Raw genomic sequence first — 18997 nt, 5'->3', positions numbered from 1 at the left:
ACACAATATGTGGACACCCACCACAAGCTTGTTGAGCATTCCATTCCAAACCCATCAGCATTAATATGGACTTATGTCACTCTTTTAGCCTTTGCTCTTCTGGAAAGGCTTTTTACAAGACAGTTTGGCTCCCAATCAACTTCCAATTCAACGTAAAGTGTTAAGGCTCTGTGCAGGTCACTGGAGGATGAGTTCAAACTCGTTAAATGCTTTTAAGGACCTTACTATTTGTACAGGGACACAGTCATGATGCAACATAAAGAATTTATACCTTTGTTAGTGATAAATGAAGAAATGTCTGAATTTTATAATTTAGAGAAAGGGTCTGCATATTTTTAGACATAAATATATAATTTTTAGTTAAAACATTCACCTCAAACAAGTGTGTTTTATGTGGTGGTTACAGAGTGAATACTGAATAAAGTTGGTATTCTGAATTCTTTCACTTCTGAGGACTTGGCTTTTACAGAGAGGGACAATAAGCCTGTTGTTTTCTAGTCTATGAGCACATTGGTCACTGATGCTGCGGTCCAGACTGGAATACTGATTTAGAGCTTTATACACACATTCAAACTGTGAAAAAGAAGTTGCCACCTTTGTTATATTGAATGGTTACACCATTTTAGCAGCAACAACTGCAACTAAATGCTTTTATATCACTGTTGATGGATTTTAGTTGGAAACACCACTAAATATAGCATGAACTGCTTATTTTATGTCCTTCTTCAAAAATCAATTCCGTTTCTTTGTTTATCCATTCAGATGTGAATATACTCTTGTATTTTAAATTAAAAATATTTCACATGCTATATAACCCAACTAAACTTTAGATTTAACGTATAAACAGAGTATTACATTTTGTCTTTTGGTCATTTGGATACATGACATTTCCTGTGTGTCTAGCAACCCCTTTGTTGCCGGCAACCTGACTGTTGCTGTTGTCCGTGAGGAGGTGATTCCTTATTAACCTTCCCTCCTGACACCACTAAGACTCAAACATGGATCTACCCTGTGATGGGCTACTGTATTACACTGCACAACACCTCCTTAAGAACTTTCTGCTAGAGAGTAAAATGTATTGTTCCCTTTATAACAGCAAGTTGTCCAGCTGATGATGCAGCAAAGTACACTAATCCTATTGATGCTAGTCTATTTTGCATTGTCATGCACACTGACCTTATGAGGCAAATGGTAATGCAGTATTGTTTTCTCATTTATTCTGGACTTCTGCTAAGATCAGGGAACAGTGTTTCTGTAGACACTTCAAGGTGACTGACTGATGGTAAGACTCAAGAAGAGTAAGAGTTATACTTCACAGGTCTGACTGTGTTTGTTAACATTATTGTTTTAGCTGCTCTGACACTGTACAATGCTACAAACAGATTAGGTAAAAAAATAACATCACAATTTTTCTTAAATATTTGAGATTTTATAAGTTATATAAAACAAACAAAGAATATATTATTGTGAGAACCATGTTTAACCCTTAAAGATTGTTAATCTCCTACAATATCAAGATCAGAAGCTAAAGAAAATGTCTATGTTAGTGACAAGGCTAAACATTACATCCTCTGTTTTTTTAGTTCAGATGCAAATCTATTTAAAATCTAAACATCATCTAATTATCACATTCCATATTTATCAATGACTTCCTTGGCCAGGGTGATGTACTCAGTCATGGCATCGTCTGTGGACATGCCTGTCAAAGAAAAGCATAAAGATTTAGAAAACCTGAATCACAGCATTCAATCAGTCAAAATTCTTTTTCTAACACAACACTTGCACAGTACAGTTCAAGGAAAAAGTTTGTAAACCCTCTGAAACTACCTGGCTTGCTACATGGATTACTTTTTTAAATCAATTTATAAATGTTTTATTTCTAGACAGATACATTGCTCTATTTCGGCTGCTCCCATTAGACGTCACCACAGTGGATCATTCACCAACATCTTGCCCTGTTCCATTCTGTCTAAATTAACATTTTAATAAATTCATTAGCACATAGGTTTGCATATTTTTTGCATATCTTTATTAAATAGTGTTTAATGATAAAATCAAAATCTTATGTGTGATGGTTTGGTTTAAGGTAGACAGGTTGTGTTTGCCTACTTAAGAAGAGGTAAAAATGTACTCAGTCTGATGTTGAGATGCAACAGTAATGCAGTGGGTAAACTCATTTACCTTTTCTGGAGTTCCAAGCGTCCCATTTGGCTTTTCCCTTTAAATTCAGAGCCCCAGGTGCATCTGCATAAAACAGAGAAGACTTTCTGTAGGAACATGACCACCGTCTTTTAAACCAGACTAAAACAGCTCAGAGCTAAATACTTATCTAGCATTACCAATGTTAATGTCTCCAACTGTAGCCTGCTTATAGAGACCATACAGATCCAGCAGCTCCTGATCAGTCGGTCTGGTCTTCACCTTCTTCACATCCTCAGCAATTTGTTCAAATTCTGCCTGCAATAACAACAAATGGTAAAAAAAAATATATAAAAATTTGATTCACTGTGACAGTAATTAAATCACTATCTATAAAATTTTATATTTATTTTAAAATTGATTTAGTATGCTCTTCATTTCTTATTATTTACTTTGTGATTTTAAGCACAACATCAGTCTGCACTTTTTGAATCACTTTGAAGCACTTTGAAGCACTTTCATAGTTTGGTAAATCAGTACAGGTTTGCCAAAAGTGAGGCATACAGTAATGATTCATCAGCTACTGAAATCAATAGTTTACATACATTTGTGAGGAACATGCACGCAACCACTGCAAACAGGTGTATAAAATAAATAAAATAAAGTATATTCTTCCACCTTTGTGCCAGGAGTTTGATACATTTGGTGTGTAGAAGCTCCAGTGGCCTGTACAAGGTTTCAGCAGATTTTTACTCTTGTTTTTGAGAATTCCTGGCATTACGAAAAATTAAAATAATAATTTTATATAGACTATATCTGCAATAAAGGTTAATGCCTGGATAAGATTAAACTGTGTATTTGAAAAGGCATAGTTGGAAAGGCATTTAGTATAAACTGCTCATTTGTTTAGTGCATGTTTGACCTATTTTCTGCACTCACTTGGCACACTAAGCTCTGTCTTGATCACTGCACCATAATTCCTCCACTGTACCGTCTATTGTTCAGCTGTCAGCTAACACACAGCAGTGTCTGGCAGTTTGAATACCCAGTCAGACCACACGATCATGCATCAAATTACAATGAAGGACAAACCCACTGCCCTCCACAGCGGCTCAGCCAAGACTGAGAGACCAAAGAAATGATTTGCCTGCACAATAGTGAATCTTAACACTAAAATCATAAATATTTGTTTACATTTTGATACAAAATCATTTTAATGACATTATTTTAACTTAACAACAAATTTCTTTTACAAGGTATTGTAAACTGTACAACATTTAAATGTTTAAATTTGTGAGTCTGTGAATTAAATCAGTTGCCATGGTGCCACCCAGTTTCGGGGTCCTGTTAGAAGTTTGGAATCTCCCCCCTACCATCACCACCACAACCACTGTGAATTTCTCAATTTTTAGTGGTTGCAACATTGCTTATCTCTTTTTTTCATCTGAATTATTTCAAATTTCTTCACTAACATTTTTATTTCATAGGTTTATTGTGCATTTCCCCCCTAAAAATATGCTAGTTCAAAATATACATATAGTAAATTGTGAAGAAAGTTCTATCATGTCATTTTATTTTGTGGCATGGTCTCCAGATCCCCTGCTCCCAGGCAAGATCCAAAAAAATAATTCAGCAACCACCAACCAACAGATCTAGCCTGAATGATTTGAAGCTGCTGGAACTTTACACTGTCATGGGCTTAGAAAGAAAGATGCCCTCGCTTCAAAATAGGCACCTTAAGCTTATAAGCTTTCAAAAAAGCAGTTATGACAGACAATGTTAGGTCAGCGGTTAAGGTACTAAATTATTGACCAGAAGGTCAGTGGTTGCCACAGTTGGTCCATCTAGAATTTGAACTCAGCATTTCTGCACACGATCGACAGTACCATTCAGCATCTTTACATGAAGGTTCAAGACAAAGTGCAGATTCTTGTTTTTATTGTATTTTAACATGTCCCAACTTTTCCAGAAAAGCAATTTAAATGAAACACAAATTCTTAATGGTTTTGGAATGACTATCTGTATCTGTATCTGGTAGGTGACGCACTTTTGAAAGATTCTGCATCCCTGATCGCTGCTGTGATGCTAAAATGAAAAACAATTCTTTATAAGAAAATTAGATTATAACCCACACATCCAAGTTGTCCGATAATGACATGAAATACATAATTAACTATTTAATGTAAACCAGCTGTTTATTGCGTATAATTGAGATATTTAACAGAATCCATTTAACTGCAATAAATAAGCAACCAAATTATCCTGATCTGAGGTGCATACTGGTCTGATTATCATCAGTATAATAAGAATAAGCTCTTACCTGGGACATGTTTGCAGCTGGATGTTAATTCTGGTTGCTGGGCTGTACAGATCAGGTGATGGATGAATGAATGATTGAGGGAGTCAGTGCGCTTGCTCGGGTTTTGGAGAGACGCAGTGAGCGCTGATTGGCTCACAGACACAAACGCGCTTAATCAATCCTCCCAAAAAACTAATTCATCCCATCAGCATTTACAGCAAGTATGCGCTCATTATTACAGTAATAGAACACCACCAAAGACTTTTATCATTCATATCTACTGTATACATAATTATATGATGAACCGCTGGACCATAAAAGTCAATGAGCGCTGCAATACTGACTTTTCAAAATATGCCTATCTACCACTTTATCGCCCATCCAAAATAAATAAATAAAAACTTGTGATGTAACTGAATGCTTGATGTAACAGCTCAGAGGGATATTTTGCTATAAGTTGGAGTAAACACTATGGGGTGGATTTGAACGTCATGTTTTACACTTTGGTTACATTCATTTTTACATTTACATTTTCAGCATTTAGCAGACGCTTTTATCCAAAGCGACTTACACAATGAGCTGAACACAATGAGCAATTGAGGGTTAAGGGCCTTGCTCAGGGACCCAACAGTGGCAACTTGGTGGTGGCGGGGCTTGAACCGGCAACCTTGTGTTTACTAGTCCAGTGCCTTAACCACTGAGCTATCACTGGCCCTTCATGACATTCATGACAGGAACAGGTAGTTACTCGTTACACAAGATTCATCAGTTCACAAGTTTAATGTCGAACACAGTCATGGACAATTTTGTATCTCCAATTCACCTCACTTGCATGTATTTGGACTGTGGGAGGAAACCGGAGCTCCCGGAGGAAACCCACGCAGACACGGGAAGGACATGCAAACTCCACACAGAAGGACCCGGACCTCTCCACCTGGGGATCGAACCTGGGACCTTCTTGCTGTAAGGCAACAGTGCTACCCACCAAGCCACCATGCCGCCCCGGGTGCTTGACTGAAACACAAGACACAGGAGACTTAATAATGTTTCCTTCTTTACTGAGGATTGTAGTCACAACTCGAAATAGTTCAAAACTCCACCATTGTCCACAAAGCTTGAATACATATGCACAGTTTCAGTGTCCGTTTGTCCGTCCGTCCGTCCATCCATCCTATCATAAATAAATACATACACAGCAGTTTTTCAACAAACACGCATCCACCACACACCACTGTATTTAGGTTGTAAACAGGCTGAGATGGCTTGATGCCCTGTCCATGATATTCCTGCATTGCGTCCAATGTTGGATTGCAGCAGTATTTGAAAGAATTAATAAGTAAACCGCGTATTAGAATGAATTCTCCAACCACATGAACATTAGGTGGCGATATTATTTCAGCTCAGAATTTGAAGTGAACACGTGGCTGAAGAAGAACAAAAACAAACATGGCGGCGTCCAGTACACACGCTGCAGCTCATACCTGATACAGCAGAGAGTAAAGACGCGATCGCTTTGAGATCTGAGGTAGAAATAGTAAAATGAAATTACAAGATGAAACTTTCAGAAGCAAATGTGTGGTCTGATTACAGTGCTCATTGTGCTTGCTTTTGTTTTTAGAGCAGAATGGCGACACCAGGAAAAGCAGGAAAGAAGGAGAAGAAGAAACCGGTGCCGGTGAAGACCTCCCTGAACAGCCCGTATGATCTGAAATGGGCTCCGTTAGAAAAAGGACATGCGAGATTCATTCTGAAAACAGTGAGTGAGAAACTGGATACGCTCGGACTTCGCAAAAACAACGTGAAAGTTTTCCGAAAATGGGGGAACAGAAAGGAGCGGAAGAAAAAACGCTCGGATCGGGTGGAGACTAGTGAGCCGATTCAGCTCGACATCATTGAGCCGATTCAGCTCGACTCCACTGAATCCACAACGGTGGAAGCGATTCAGCTCCACACCAATGAATCGACACCTGTGGAATCGACTCAGCTCATCACGACAGAGTTAAAACCGACCGACTCGATTCAGATCGACACACCTGGATCAGAACCGAGTTCAGTGGAGCGAGGCTGGACTGTGAAGGACCTAAGGAAACAATTAGCTATTGGTATTAACGAGGTGACCAAAGGTCTGGAGCTGAACGAACTGAGTTTGGTGCTGGTCTGTGACTCAGTGCGACCCGCTCACATCACTGCCCACCTAATCCCGCTCAGTAAAACCCGCTCGGTACCCGCATGCCAGCTGCCCGGCCTGAGCTCCAGCATCGCCCCGTCTCTCGGGATCAGCAGCGTGCTCGCTCTCGGCTTCAAGCGCGCCGCCGATGTGTTCTCTGATACAGTCACTGCCCTCGTACCCAAGATGCCCCCGGTTGGGGTGGCCTGGGTACCTAAAGAGACACCGGGACCTGCACAGGGGGAGCAGGGGTCACCCACGGTCCAGCAGTCAGATCAATCAGATCAGTGCAAACAGCAGAGTGAAGAATCAGGGAAGAGAAAGAGAAAATTAGAGCTTTCACCTGAAGCTAAAGAGCCAAGAGCAGAACTTCAACCTCTCAAAGTGAAGAAAATCATCCCAAATCCTTCCAAAATCAGAAAGCCAAAGCAAAACAAAGCAAAGAAAAAATGAACTTCTTGTTTATGATAATTTTGAGACTACCAGGGTCAAATATTACCAAATGCTGATCAATTCATGATTTATTTTATATATCTACTAATCACCCAGTTAGGCTTGCAATGGTCTGGCACCACCTGAAAGCACTGGGCACAAAGTGCACCAATGCTGATGAACTTGAACTTAATTTGGGTAAAAACTGAATAACAAAAAGGGACATCGTAATAAACATCACTTCAGCCTTTAACAAAATTTTTTCATATGTTTGTTTATAGCCAATTTCCACTCATTAAGCCACAAGCTCTTTGCAGCTCATTCAGCATTTCTAGCTGATCAACATGAGTCTACAGTAGCTTAAGTGTAACAATGCGAGTGATAGTCCTACACTCGAACTATGCTGTCAGGCCTCCTGGCCACTGATAGCTGTGGTATCTTCAGGGATGGACCTCGGAGCCCACTTCAGTCCTTTTTGATGGTCTTACTAAAACAGCTCGACTGTCAGAAGAACTGCTGCATGAGGAACCAGTAAAGAAAAAGTGGATTCAACACAAAGTTAAGGTGGACAAAAAAAAAGTAAAACAATAATTTTCTTAAGAAGTGCACAACGAGTTAATGCCATAATGTTTGGACAATACTTTATTTATAATTAATATAGTGAGCAGTGTTTGATTTAGTTGTAGGAAGGTATTAAAAGTCACAAATGTCCACATGATGGTTCAACCTGTTCCTCTTTGTGCTTGTATAGGGATATGTGCTTTTTTCCTTCTACAATTTTGATCTATTCCTCTTGGGCAAATCATCTTCAACATCCTGGGGTTGCAAAGGTCCCACAATTTTAAAATCCTCTATAAAGTTTCAATAGAATGCAAGTCAAAAAGATTGGCTAGGCCAAATCAATGTAGATGCCAGCACCTTCATTTTCAACTTGTCTTTATTCTGTCTTTGCTTAATGTCTTGTTATATTATTAACTTTTTATTATTATTTTGTGGCCAATCTTTCTAGTCATGCCTCCTTAAGACTATTTAGACAAAAGAGAATTTGGAAGGTCACGATGTTGACTGAGAAGGCTTGGTTTGACAACATTCTAATGCCTCCCAAAAGTGGCAATGGGAGTTGAGGTCAGGGCTCAGTGCAGGCCACTGGAGGGAGCAAAACTTGAGCTTGAGAGAAGTCAGCTAAAATCCTTAAATCTCAAAAAGTAGGGTTACTGTTTATTTGATGTTTTTATAGCCCTGTTACACACTTATGTTCTCATGGGTCACAATGCACCACAAAGCTCCAATTCAAATCCTAATGTTTATATCTTAATAACAGTAGCTGTCAAAATATATTTATGTTTTTGTTTGTTCCACACTCGCAAGACAAGATTTCAAAATGAACTGACCCCAGCTGCTGTTTTACTTTGGGCAGACCTGCCATAACGCTGATCAAGATTAAGCAGTTAGTAAAATAAATCCATTCATAACTTGTGATCAGCCCAGCAATAGATTATTTTAGGAGCAGGTGGGTCTTTTCAGGCTTTTACTAACTGTACAGGAAGAAGCAGTTAGTAAAATAAATAAAGACAACAATCAGAGATGTTTAGGATTTTATTCAGTCAGATTTCCATGCTGGTATTCATTGATGCTTCTTTAACAATCAGATTTTGGCATGGCCTTTGTGTTTCACATGGTGCTGGCTTAATTTCTGCAAGTTCATTTAACCACCAGCAATGAAATTTACTAAAAATTTTCAGAAAGAGAAGCTAAGCGTTATTTCAAAACTATGTCGGATATCAAAAAAAGACCTCGCAAATAAGGCAAGTACTTTGGGTGACATGATTCCGTAGACCAAACACGTCAAAAATTCATGCTCAGTTCATACATACAGCAAGGACCGCACACACAAACTGACATTCGCAAAGTAGTCTGAATTCTTTGTCAAAGAAATATGTTTAAAATTATTGTCTTAATAATTGAGGTACCTGAATGTGTTTGTTTAAAAGCTTGCAGATGCTGATGCACTGATGTCAGTTACACAAAAAGCAGAAACGTATAGTCTTTAAAAATCTGATTTTCTGAAGTCACATGTAACACATTTTATCAAGTAATACACATATTTTGAGCTGCATATAACTAAAGTACGGAGAGAGCAGAATATAAAAAGCATCATCAAAGTGATGATACACATGATTGTTCGATTGGTCTGCTTGTTTGTGCTTGTATGTGAAAATTCCTAGTATGGGCTTTGTTTAATTCTTGTAACTACCATAATGGTTTCAATACACAATTAATCTAATGATATAAAAACTAAATACATATAACTTAAACACAATTCTAAATATCAGAATTGGTTCAAAATATAGACGAAACACTGAGGAGTGACCAGAACAAAATCTACTAAAATGCCATCATGGAATTTAAAACAAGGCTTTACGATCTTTTTTCTAAATTCTAACAGACACTCAAGATCTACAAAATACAAAAGAAAAAAAAGCAAACAGGAGCATCTTTGCTCATTTAGGAATTTTGTGCTTCAGAAAATGTGATACATTCTTCACATGTACCCAGCATCTCTCCACCAGCTGCTGGAACCAGCCAGGGTCCTTTATGACCTTATTCCACTGACAAAGTGCAGGTGTTGGTTCTGACGGAAGTAACTAATCTGAAACCATTCAGTGCTTAAATGCCAGATTCTAATTCATTCCTTCCTCCAATGTGATGTTTAGCCAAAATTTTACACAAAACTGTATAGCCGAATATTACGTGTTGTATGTATTGGTTTGACCCAGCAGGTGTGTGTGTGTTTAAGAAAAATCACAAAACACTGCAATAGGAATGTTTTCCAATCAATTCCTTTCAGCTTTGCACCAACAGTTGCCTACTCATAGCCCTGGCTGACACAGAGGACTTACTTGTCCAACATTATTAGACCACACGAATTATCTTTTAGACTAACTGGGCACAAATTCCCACAGACAAACAAAAAAATGTTGTGAAAACACTTTACAGAAAGTTTTGGAATTAGGATTTCCAAGAAGCTTGTTGTCATGTTTTTACAGACTTTTGGCCATAGTGTACATGCTTGTATCAAGTGCGTCAACTTTTGACCTTAAGTGTAGTGACACATCAGCAAATCTATAGTCTAATATACAGGCAACTGCTGCAGCTCAGCATAAGAAACCTTCAGTGTCCCAATTCCTTCCTTTTACTTGATTGTTAGAGTGACCAGACCTAACATTTCTATATCTGAGCTAATTCCTACATATTTTGCCTGTTGTAATAATATAGCTCAATACACTTTTTTACTGTTTTTACTGCTCAGGTGTTTGAATAAAAAAAACTTTTGTGTAAACAACAAACAGTTGCGCTCCTTTATGACAGCACTGCATCTTAAGCTGGTTAAAATAAGTGCTATGATAATAAAATCTCACCATCCTTGGCAATGCTTTCTCTTCAATTCAATATGGCAAAAACGGCCAGCTTGATTTAAACTAAACAGTACTGTTTTAAAACAGTAGTCAGTATAGGACTTATTTTAGGACTCATTTCTGACTGATTCCACAAGCTGACAGCCAGTCGTAGCAATATTTCACACACTGTTGTAGCTCTGGAAATAATGCAAATGTTAAAACGATTCTAATTGTATGAAGCAGCACCAGCACCATGTAAGTGAAATGGGGTAACAGTGAAGAGTTTAAATTGGACTCTTTCCCGTTCATAGCCCTCTGTAAACCACACAACATAATAAATATCACATAATAATTATACAGCTTCTAGTTCTTTCATACAAATGCGGTATCAATGCACCTTCAGATGAAAAAAAAAAAAAAGAGGAAGGGAGGGTTGAGGTTTAAACTGAAAACGATGTGTGTGTCATGTATGTGTATTTTTATAAAATGCATGTCTTGAGAAAAACTGAATGTGTGTAATTATGTGTTTTCAGCATGAAGGAGTCGATCTGAAGCTGATGAGTTTCACATTCAGGTGAAAGAGAGAGAAACTCTCCTAATAAAAATGAGATCTAGTAGAGCTGCACGATGGAACTCATTCACTGAATGGATTTGCTTCTTTGTGGTTGTTTTTTACGTGGTCTCACTACCTCGTGTGTCCTGCAGAGCCGTGAGTGTCGCAGCCGGTTACTGTAGTACGAGACCGACCTGAAACAAAAAGCAGCATGTCGATGTAAAGTGCATCTTTACCAAATCGATACACTTAAATTACTAGAAAAAAATGTACAAATATTTTAATTATGTAAAAGAAAAAGTTGGTAACTTGAAAGCCCCAAAAAAGGATTTTACTGTCCAGAAATATCACAAACTCTATACACTCATTAAAAATACCAGGATTATTATTTACCAGGACATTGGTGGGTGTATCTCTATAATTTGCATCTGTCTTTGTGAATTCCTACCATCCCAAGTGTTACGCAAATGCAGGGCCGGAGCAGAATCTGTTACTACATCTACTTAAACTTCAGAAAAACAATCCATCAGGAGCAAGTGGAACAGGGAGACCATATTGCTTACCTTCTCTGGGTCCATGGCAGGACATTTCCAGTTGTACAGGTAATACTGAAGGTTTCCATCTCCGATTCCAAACTTGAGTTTTTCCAAAAAAGTCTTATTCTCCATTAAATCCAGAGCATTAAATACATCAAAGCCTTTCTGTAAAAAGACAAAGAAAAACACGTTAAGAGCTACACTGCTGGAAAATAAATCTGTTAAAAAGTAAGATACGTTTTATTTGATTCTATAATCAGCATTTTCTACTTTAAAATGATTTTAATATCTGAAAATAACTTTTAAGTTATTTAAAGCAGTACCAGTTTAGCAAGGATGAGCGCATCGTTCATCAGGTCAATCAGCGGAGTCTCTGTGTGGACATTATAAAAGGAATACGCTGCTTTTAGGCTTTTGTGCAGCGGGTGGTGCATCACTGTGGATGGCAGTGTGTAAAAGCTGATTAAGTCGGTCAGCATGCCTCCTGGACCCTAAACATAAAAAAAATCAGAAATTTACAACTTGTTTTCCTCCCAGTTGGTGACTGCGTGCAAGTGAAGAGGAGCATGACAGTCTGCGACCCCTGATTGGGGTGGGGGGAAAATTGACACAATTGAATTGGGGGAAAAAATGAATAAATAAATAATTGAAAAAAAGATGATATACCTCTACCACGTATGTGTCGATAATGTTCTCCTGTGGTAGAAACCAGTGCTGCACCTCTTCCTCTCCCATGACAGGTCGCAGGTTAAACTGGCCCAGGTATCTCTGCAGCAGCTCGGTCACCGGCTTCACGTCACCAACCGTCATCTGCCTCAGCCCTGGTGTACGTGTGTTCTGTGGAATACAGATCTATGATGTAAAATCTAAAATGACTGTTTAAACCTTTGAGGATTCAGACTGAAGGTGCAGGTCTCACTAGGGGCCCATAAGGGGCAACTTGGCAGAAGTGGGGTTTAACCACTAAGCTACCACTATTCCCACACTCACTGCTGGTCATTACTTACATCAGGTAACCTGTAGAGTTTCATGGTTCTTTGTAGTGTCATGTTTCTGCTCAGGTGAGAAAATTTAACCTCAACAAGCTTCCTGGGGTTTAAAGAGCGATGCCAATACCTGCCCAAAAAAATGACAAAAGGCTGTTAAACAAAGGTGACCATGCCAACTGATTCTCACAAGCTTTCTGATATGTTATCTAGATGCTATCGGAAAAAGACCGAGTACCTGCATGTGGAAACCGGTTTGGGCAGTACCACCCCGGCGGTGTACACGGCCTGGAAAATGCCCTCGAGGTTGACCCTGCGTGTGATCTCCCGGATAAGAACCGGAGCAACACGCTTGGAGCGAAGCTTTTTATGCACACACAGAAAATTGATCTCTACCATCTTCTTTAACCTGATCAAGCAAAATGAAAACAGGATAAACCACACATTAATTTTTGTTTTAATGTGTGGACACTAGTGACTGAACTGAAAATCAAGAGAATGGAAATGCAATCAAGTGAACTGCATAACAAATATTAATGTAAAAAAGAGATTTTTGCAGTCATTCAGTTAATCGATCACTTGTAGACAGCATTCTCTTTAAGCTGGAATTAAGAACACTAATCAGATTATTCATTGCATGCACACATTTGGTTTCTATTAGGTTTATTAGTGGGTGTTAATCCTATACTCACATGTCGTAGATGTGAATGTCTGCAGGAATGGCGCTGATGAAGCCCACAAGCTTCTTGTTGGATGAGACTCTTACACCACAGTGCCAATGAGGCAGCCAGCCAGGTGGGCGCAGTGCCCTGCAGTGACAGAGGTTGGAAGTTAAAGGACAAACAATGGCTAAACAATGATTACACTATAACATCACTGAAAGGCTCATTTCTAATTGGCAGTGCGATGTTCTTGAAACTGACAGAAATAAAAATTTGATTAAATACTTGTTTTATTCATTTGTATGTTCTTTACACTCTAAGAAAGGCAGCCAGCATGCACATCATTTACATTTATGGCATTTAGCAGAGGCTCTTATCCAAAGTGACTTACACTTATGACCGAATACAATGCAAGCAGTAAAGGGTGAAGGGCTTTGCACTAGCAACCTTCTGATTACTAGCCCAGCATCTTAACCACTGAGCTACCAGTGCCTCTACAACTGCAACTGAGAGTTTAGGACTCTGCTCAAGGGCCTAACCATTGAAACCTGGACATGGTGAGGTTTGCACCTGATCACTGTACCTTTACAACTGAGCCATCACAAAACCTAAAAAACTGATTACATAAATCAGAGTAAGGCAGTTGCACTCATGCTGCAGAAGCAAGTCTGTATAAATTGCAGGGTCAGTAGGTGTAAACAGAATAAAAAAACCTTTATGAATTATTAGGAACAGATAGTGCCACACTTTACCATTTGAGAAAGTTTGGAGAATAATCAAATCTAAACATGTTGTCATCATCCTCGACATAATTTTCATTCAGCAACGTGTACAGCTCCTTCAGCTACAGGAACAGAGAAACAAAAACACCTGATGGATACACAGTCTTCCTCATTACACATTACGTTGATCTTAAATTAATCTTTACAACACACCTTTACACAGAGCATGACTGTCTAATCAAGAAGCTAAAAAATGATTATAAACACACGAGCATGTGCACACACACTCACCACTTCCGCATTACTGAGATCCAGTGTGTCCCACATAAACCCTTGTGGGAGGGAATATGGCTCCTGTCGGACATTTTCCTTATCCGGCTCAATCGGCCCATGAGTAGTCACCACCTCGTCTAAAATAAGAGTCATATACATATACATACAAGAGGATGAAAATCCTTTCTTCACATCACATCTTATTTGGAAGCGCAGGTCAGAGTGGAAGATTAGCTACTATATAAGATTTATAGTAAGATCAGGCTTACAGGGCAAATGTTGCAACATCATCATCATCATAAGTCTGCAGATGAGAGCACCAGAATAACTTACCAATTTTAGGAACAGGCTGGGTGTCCCAAAACTGGTACTTGTGCTTAGTGGCCTCGTCTATACTCTTGGCAGGTCCTTGACAGGTGGACAGAAGCTCCATGGCTCTCTGAATGTCCTGCAGCTTTTGCATGGGAATGGCTGGATTCTAATTTACAGAAGAAACAAGCTTGTAGGTGAGCAGCGGTGGCAAATTTATATCACCAAGCATGAGCTATTCAGAGCAGCGGCTCCAAACCTAAACTGTTTCAGTAAACTAAACAGATTACTACATTAACATTAGTAGCATAAAAACTGTGCATGTTTTATATAAGTACACATTAGGAACCTTTATCTCCTGAGAATCAGAGGCGGAATCAGATTTGGTTCCTCCTGAGCTAGGTTTTTCTTTCTTCCTCTTCTGTTTCTTCTTTTTTTTCTTTGCACCAAGGTCTCCAGCAGGACTCCTATACAAAAGCACATGTGTAGACCAGATCTTAAATACTTAACCCATAATAGAAGACAACATTGCGACAGCTACACACTGAAGGCTGCATAATGATTCATCAGAAGTGTGTCAGGTAACAAGAGCAGGTAGTAAAAGGGTAGTAAAAAACTGTTGTTAAAATTAAGCTTTTGTGAGACATTAGAAAGCCAATTTCATGGGATTTTTATAGCCCTAAACTGCTTTGTAGTCATCAAAAAATGGATAGATTTTTTTTTTCGGATCCTCAACCAAGTATTTAGGGGAACCCACAGTTGTTGGAAGTTACCAGAAGATTTGGAACCTTTTACTTGAACACGGCCTGATGTTGACATAAGCTGTCAAATCCTAGTGCCAATTTTTGACTAACATTTACATTTAGCAGACGCTTTTATCCAAAGTGACTTGCAATACTGTGACAGTATACTGTCTAAGCAATTGAGGATTAAGGGCCTGGCTCAAGGGCCCAACAGTGACAACCTGTGACCAGTGATCTTTTGATTACTAGTCCAGTACCCTAATCACTAGGCTACAACTGCCCTCACATAATTGCACTCATAATTAGTCCCAAAAAGTGTATAATGGTACTTCTGAGACTATACAACTGGAAACATGTTCAGACATTTTTGTGCCACAGTTCCCATCCCCCTTTGTTTAAAGCTGAATGATTGTACAGTAACTGTGCAGAAACACATGCATTATTGTTCTTCTTTTTTTTATAAATAGCTGCTGAGGATGTATTTACTTCTTTTGACTTCAATTAATTAAAATGTGTCATTTGGCTAAAGAGGGCCACACGTTTGCATACAGCTACCTGACAAAGTGGGCAATGATAGTAGGCACCACAATGCAAACTAGAAGTTTTTAGGCATTTTTTTAAACAAAAAGGGTCGTTGAGTTTCAGTCTTAGACAGCCATAAATGTGTGGAGGAAACCTGGGGATTACATTACTGTGGGTTAACACAGACCCAGCCATGCAGTCTAATACCAGTAAACAAGAGTCTTTCATTCAAACGTGGCCCACAGCTGAAGCAAGCATGCACACACCATGAGCCAAATTAAATAAACATTAAACAAGCACATTAGGACAAAGAACAAAGCTTAGTAACGTATTTCAGAGTCTGTATTGTGTATCAGTGCTGATGGCTGATTGACAGTTATCTTGCTTGTATTGTCGCTAGCCTCTGTCAAACAAATGCTAAGCTACGCTGTAACATTAGCATTATTTATTAGAATGAAACCCCACACAACGGTTTAGGACGGTTTTAAAAAGCTCACCCCTGTGTGTGTTCATTTTCCTCCTCGTTATCGCCGTCTATCCCGCAGGTATCCTGATCATCCAGTTCCAGGCTCTGCTGGCTGGCTGCAGACTCGCTGTCCTCCGCCATCACTCATACAGAAGAGCGCTAGAGCTAACGGGCTAAAGCTAACTGCTCTTGCTTAACAAAGGCGCCATCTACTGGCTAATGCGTTCACTACACGCCATAATAAAAGTCCTGAAGGCGTTCTTCTCATGTTCTCAGAGTCCATTACATCATTGGTCCCCAACCCAGTGGAGGTTCTAGACCATGTGAGATCTAGAAGAGGTCTTCCCCTCTTTGAAAGACCAGCAGCCGCCACTGCTCATTACACAAGACTCATCAGTTCACAAGGTTATATCGAACACAGTCATGGACAATTTAGTGTCTCCAATTCACCTCACGTGCATGTTTTTGGACTGTGGGAGAAAACCGGAGCACCCTGTGTAAACCCACGCAGACACGGGGAGAACATGCAAACTCCACACCTGGGGGCTATGTTAAAGGGGCTAATTACTTTCTGCCCAAATGTGCATTGTGGGCATTAAGAGGAAAGAGATTATTATTAAGAGTCGATATTCAATAGAATTCAACATTTTATTTATGCAGTTTTCAGTCTACATTTCCTTGAGTTTGATGTAAACAGATCAACAAAGAATCACCATTTAAGGCATTTGCTCTGCTTAAATGTCATTTATTCAGTCCTTTTCTTTTTCATATTCAATTTGAGTTACATATACTGTATTCCTAGGGGGGGGGGCGTAGGCGGGGCCAAGCTGGCTGTCACAGGGGCACTGGCCCCCGCTAACTACCCCCTCCCCCCCAGAACCACCGGGCCGATCATTTATTACCGGGCCGCACAGACCGAATAAATAATTAAAGATCGCAACGAAAGCAATGAAAACACTGCTTCCTTTTTCATCATCCTATCTTTGTGAAGCGGGATTTTCTGCAGTGATGGCAACCAAATAAAGTTACAGAATAGACCGAACGTAAGGAACACACTTCGTGTGTTATTGCCTCCTATCACCCCTAGGTGGGAGCGTCTCGTTGCAGCAAAAAAAGCTCAGGGTTCCACTGATTTTTCAACATTGGTGAGTAGTATTGTTATGCACTTTGTGTCTTTTTATTATGCTCGTCGTATAATTTTATTTAAAATCCTCCCGTCCCCGCCGGTCTGTGAAACTATGTCTTATATGAAACTAGTTTGTGGTGCAAAAAAGGTTGGGGACCGCTGCATTACATGATGTTTAGCAAACTCCAAGCAGGCTAATTTACCTGATTTACCTCCCTGACTAAGGCTTTTTTTGCCTGGATGCCCAATTTGGCCAGACAGACAACGTTCTAGGTTGTGCCAAACTGCAACCATTTTACAATTATTGAAGCCACTGTGGTCCCAGTAAAACCCAAGCCTTATTTGTCATTTTATATTCTTGCACTAGACAACTTCTTCAACTCAGATTACGGTGACAGTTTGGATTTCCTTCTTAACCTTGGCAAAGGACCACTGTTCCATGTACTTCTAAATGATATATTTAGTTACCTATTTATACAGGCACAAAAAAGCCAACTAATAGAGTGTACATAATCACTACTAATAAATAAGGCGGCCAAGCCCACATGAGATACATAAAACAGGTCTGCCATGAATATCAAGCCCCTAGAACATAGAGACACTGTCCATAGTCAGGCATGTTTTACATCGGAAAGGGTTTACAAGCTTATGTGCACTTGATAAGAAAATTAAGTAGAGTTTTAAAAGCAACCCAGTGTACTCAAATATTTCATTCAGAATTACTGCATGTAGTGTAAGCGTCCTGGTTTGTTTATTTTGTAGACTGATCATACACTGTAATAAATGTCAGTGTTAAGATTGTCTTGTGACTTAAAAGGTTAAATTCACAGCTGGGAAACAACAAGAAGGGCAAAAAACAAGCCAGCAGACGTGTGAGACTTGCCTGCGAGACTTGACAGACTTGTACAACCCCTGGCAAAAATTATGGAATCACCACTCTTGGAAGATGTTCTGTCAATTGTTTAATTTTGTAGAAAAAAAAGAAATCACAGACATGCCACAAAACTATCATTTTTCAAAATGTCAACCTTCTGGCATTAAGAAACAATAAAAAAAAGAAACAAATATAATAGTTGTGGTCAGTCACAATTGCTTTTTTTAGATCAAGTAGAGGAAAAAAATATGGAATCACTCAAATCTGAGGAAAAAATTATGGAATCACTCTGTAATTTGCAGTTTAAAAACAAAACATCTGCAGCAGATTAGATTTGCTAATTATTCTTCAGTTTAAAAAGAGTGCTCACACCTCGGAGAGCTGTTGCACAAAGCAGATTGTCATGAATCATGGTTCCAACACAAGATATGTCAGTTGAAACAAATGAGAGGATTATAAAACTCCTTCAAGAAGATAAATCATTGTGGAATGTCGCAAAAGATGTTGGTTGTTCCCAGTAAGCTGTGTTTAAAATCTGGACCAAGTACAAACAAAATGGGAAGGTTGTAAAAGGGAAGCATACTGGTAGACCAAGTAAGACATCAAAGCATCAAGATAGAAAACAAAGCAATATGTCTTGAAAACAGAAAATGCACAACAAAACAAATGAGAAACAAGTGGCCGGAAAGTGGAGTCAATGTCTGTGACTGAACTGTAAGAAATCACCTAAAAGAAATGGGATTTACATACAGAAAAGCCAAACAAAAGCCATCATTAACACCTAAAAAGA

General features: G+C 39.1%; 3 protein-coding genes across 3 annotated transcripts; 1 reads left to right on the top strand and 2 right to left on the bottom strand.

Moving 5' to 3' along the window:
• Positions 1–1407: 1407 nt before the first annotated feature.
• On the bottom strand, positions 1408–4553 carry acbd7 (acyl-CoA binding domain containing 7). Its single transcript, XM_062985869.1, has 4 exons — positions 4460–4553; positions 2340–2457; positions 2182–2244; positions 1408–1699 (listed from the first exon to the last, which is right to left on the bottom strand). Exons 1-4 carry the CDS (start codon positions 4466–4468, stop codon positions 1626–1628), a joined length of 264 nt encoding a protein of 87 aa, XP_062841939.1. The 5' UTR covers positions 4469–4553; the 3' UTR covers positions 1408–1625.
• A 1371-nt stretch (positions 4554–5924) lies between these two features.
• rpp38 (ribonuclease P/MRP 38 subunit) lies at positions 5925–7763 on the top strand. Its single transcript, XM_062985770.1, has 2 exons — positions 5925–5963; positions 6057–7763. The coding sequence occupies exon 2, from the start codon at positions 6063–6065 to the stop codon at positions 7056–7058; it is 996 nt and encodes a 331-aa protein (XP_062841840.1). The 5' UTR covers positions 5925–5963; positions 6057–6062; the 3' UTR covers positions 7059–7763.
• A 3094-nt stretch (positions 7764–10857) lies between these two features.
• Positions 10858–16366, bottom strand: nmt2 (N-myristoyltransferase 2). Its single transcript, XM_062985849.1, has 12 exons — positions 16239–16366; positions 14826–14943; positions 14501–14645; positions 14186–14304; positions 13925–14016; positions 13203–13319; positions 12749–12919; positions 12532–12640; positions 12191–12361; positions 11848–12015; positions 11552–11689; positions 10858–11182 (listed from the first exon to the last, which is right to left on the bottom strand). Exons 1-12 carry the CDS (start codon positions 16346–16348, stop codon positions 11162–11164), a joined length of 1479 nt encoding a protein of 492 aa, XP_062841919.1. The 5' UTR covers positions 16349–16366; the 3' UTR covers positions 10858–11161.
• Positions 16367–18997: the final 2631 nt, after the last annotated feature.

This window comes from Trichomycterus rosablanca, chromosome 23 (genome assembly GCF_030014385.1).
Source record: "Trichomycterus rosablanca isolate fTriRos1 chromosome 23, fTriRos1.hap1, whole genome shotgun sequence".
Lineage (NCBI taxonomy): Eukaryota > Metazoa > Chordata > Actinopteri > Siluriformes > Trichomycteridae > Trichomycterus > Trichomycterus rosablanca.
Note: the sequence above shows the minus strand (reverse complement) of the source record. Positions and strands in the feature narration are given on the sequence as shown.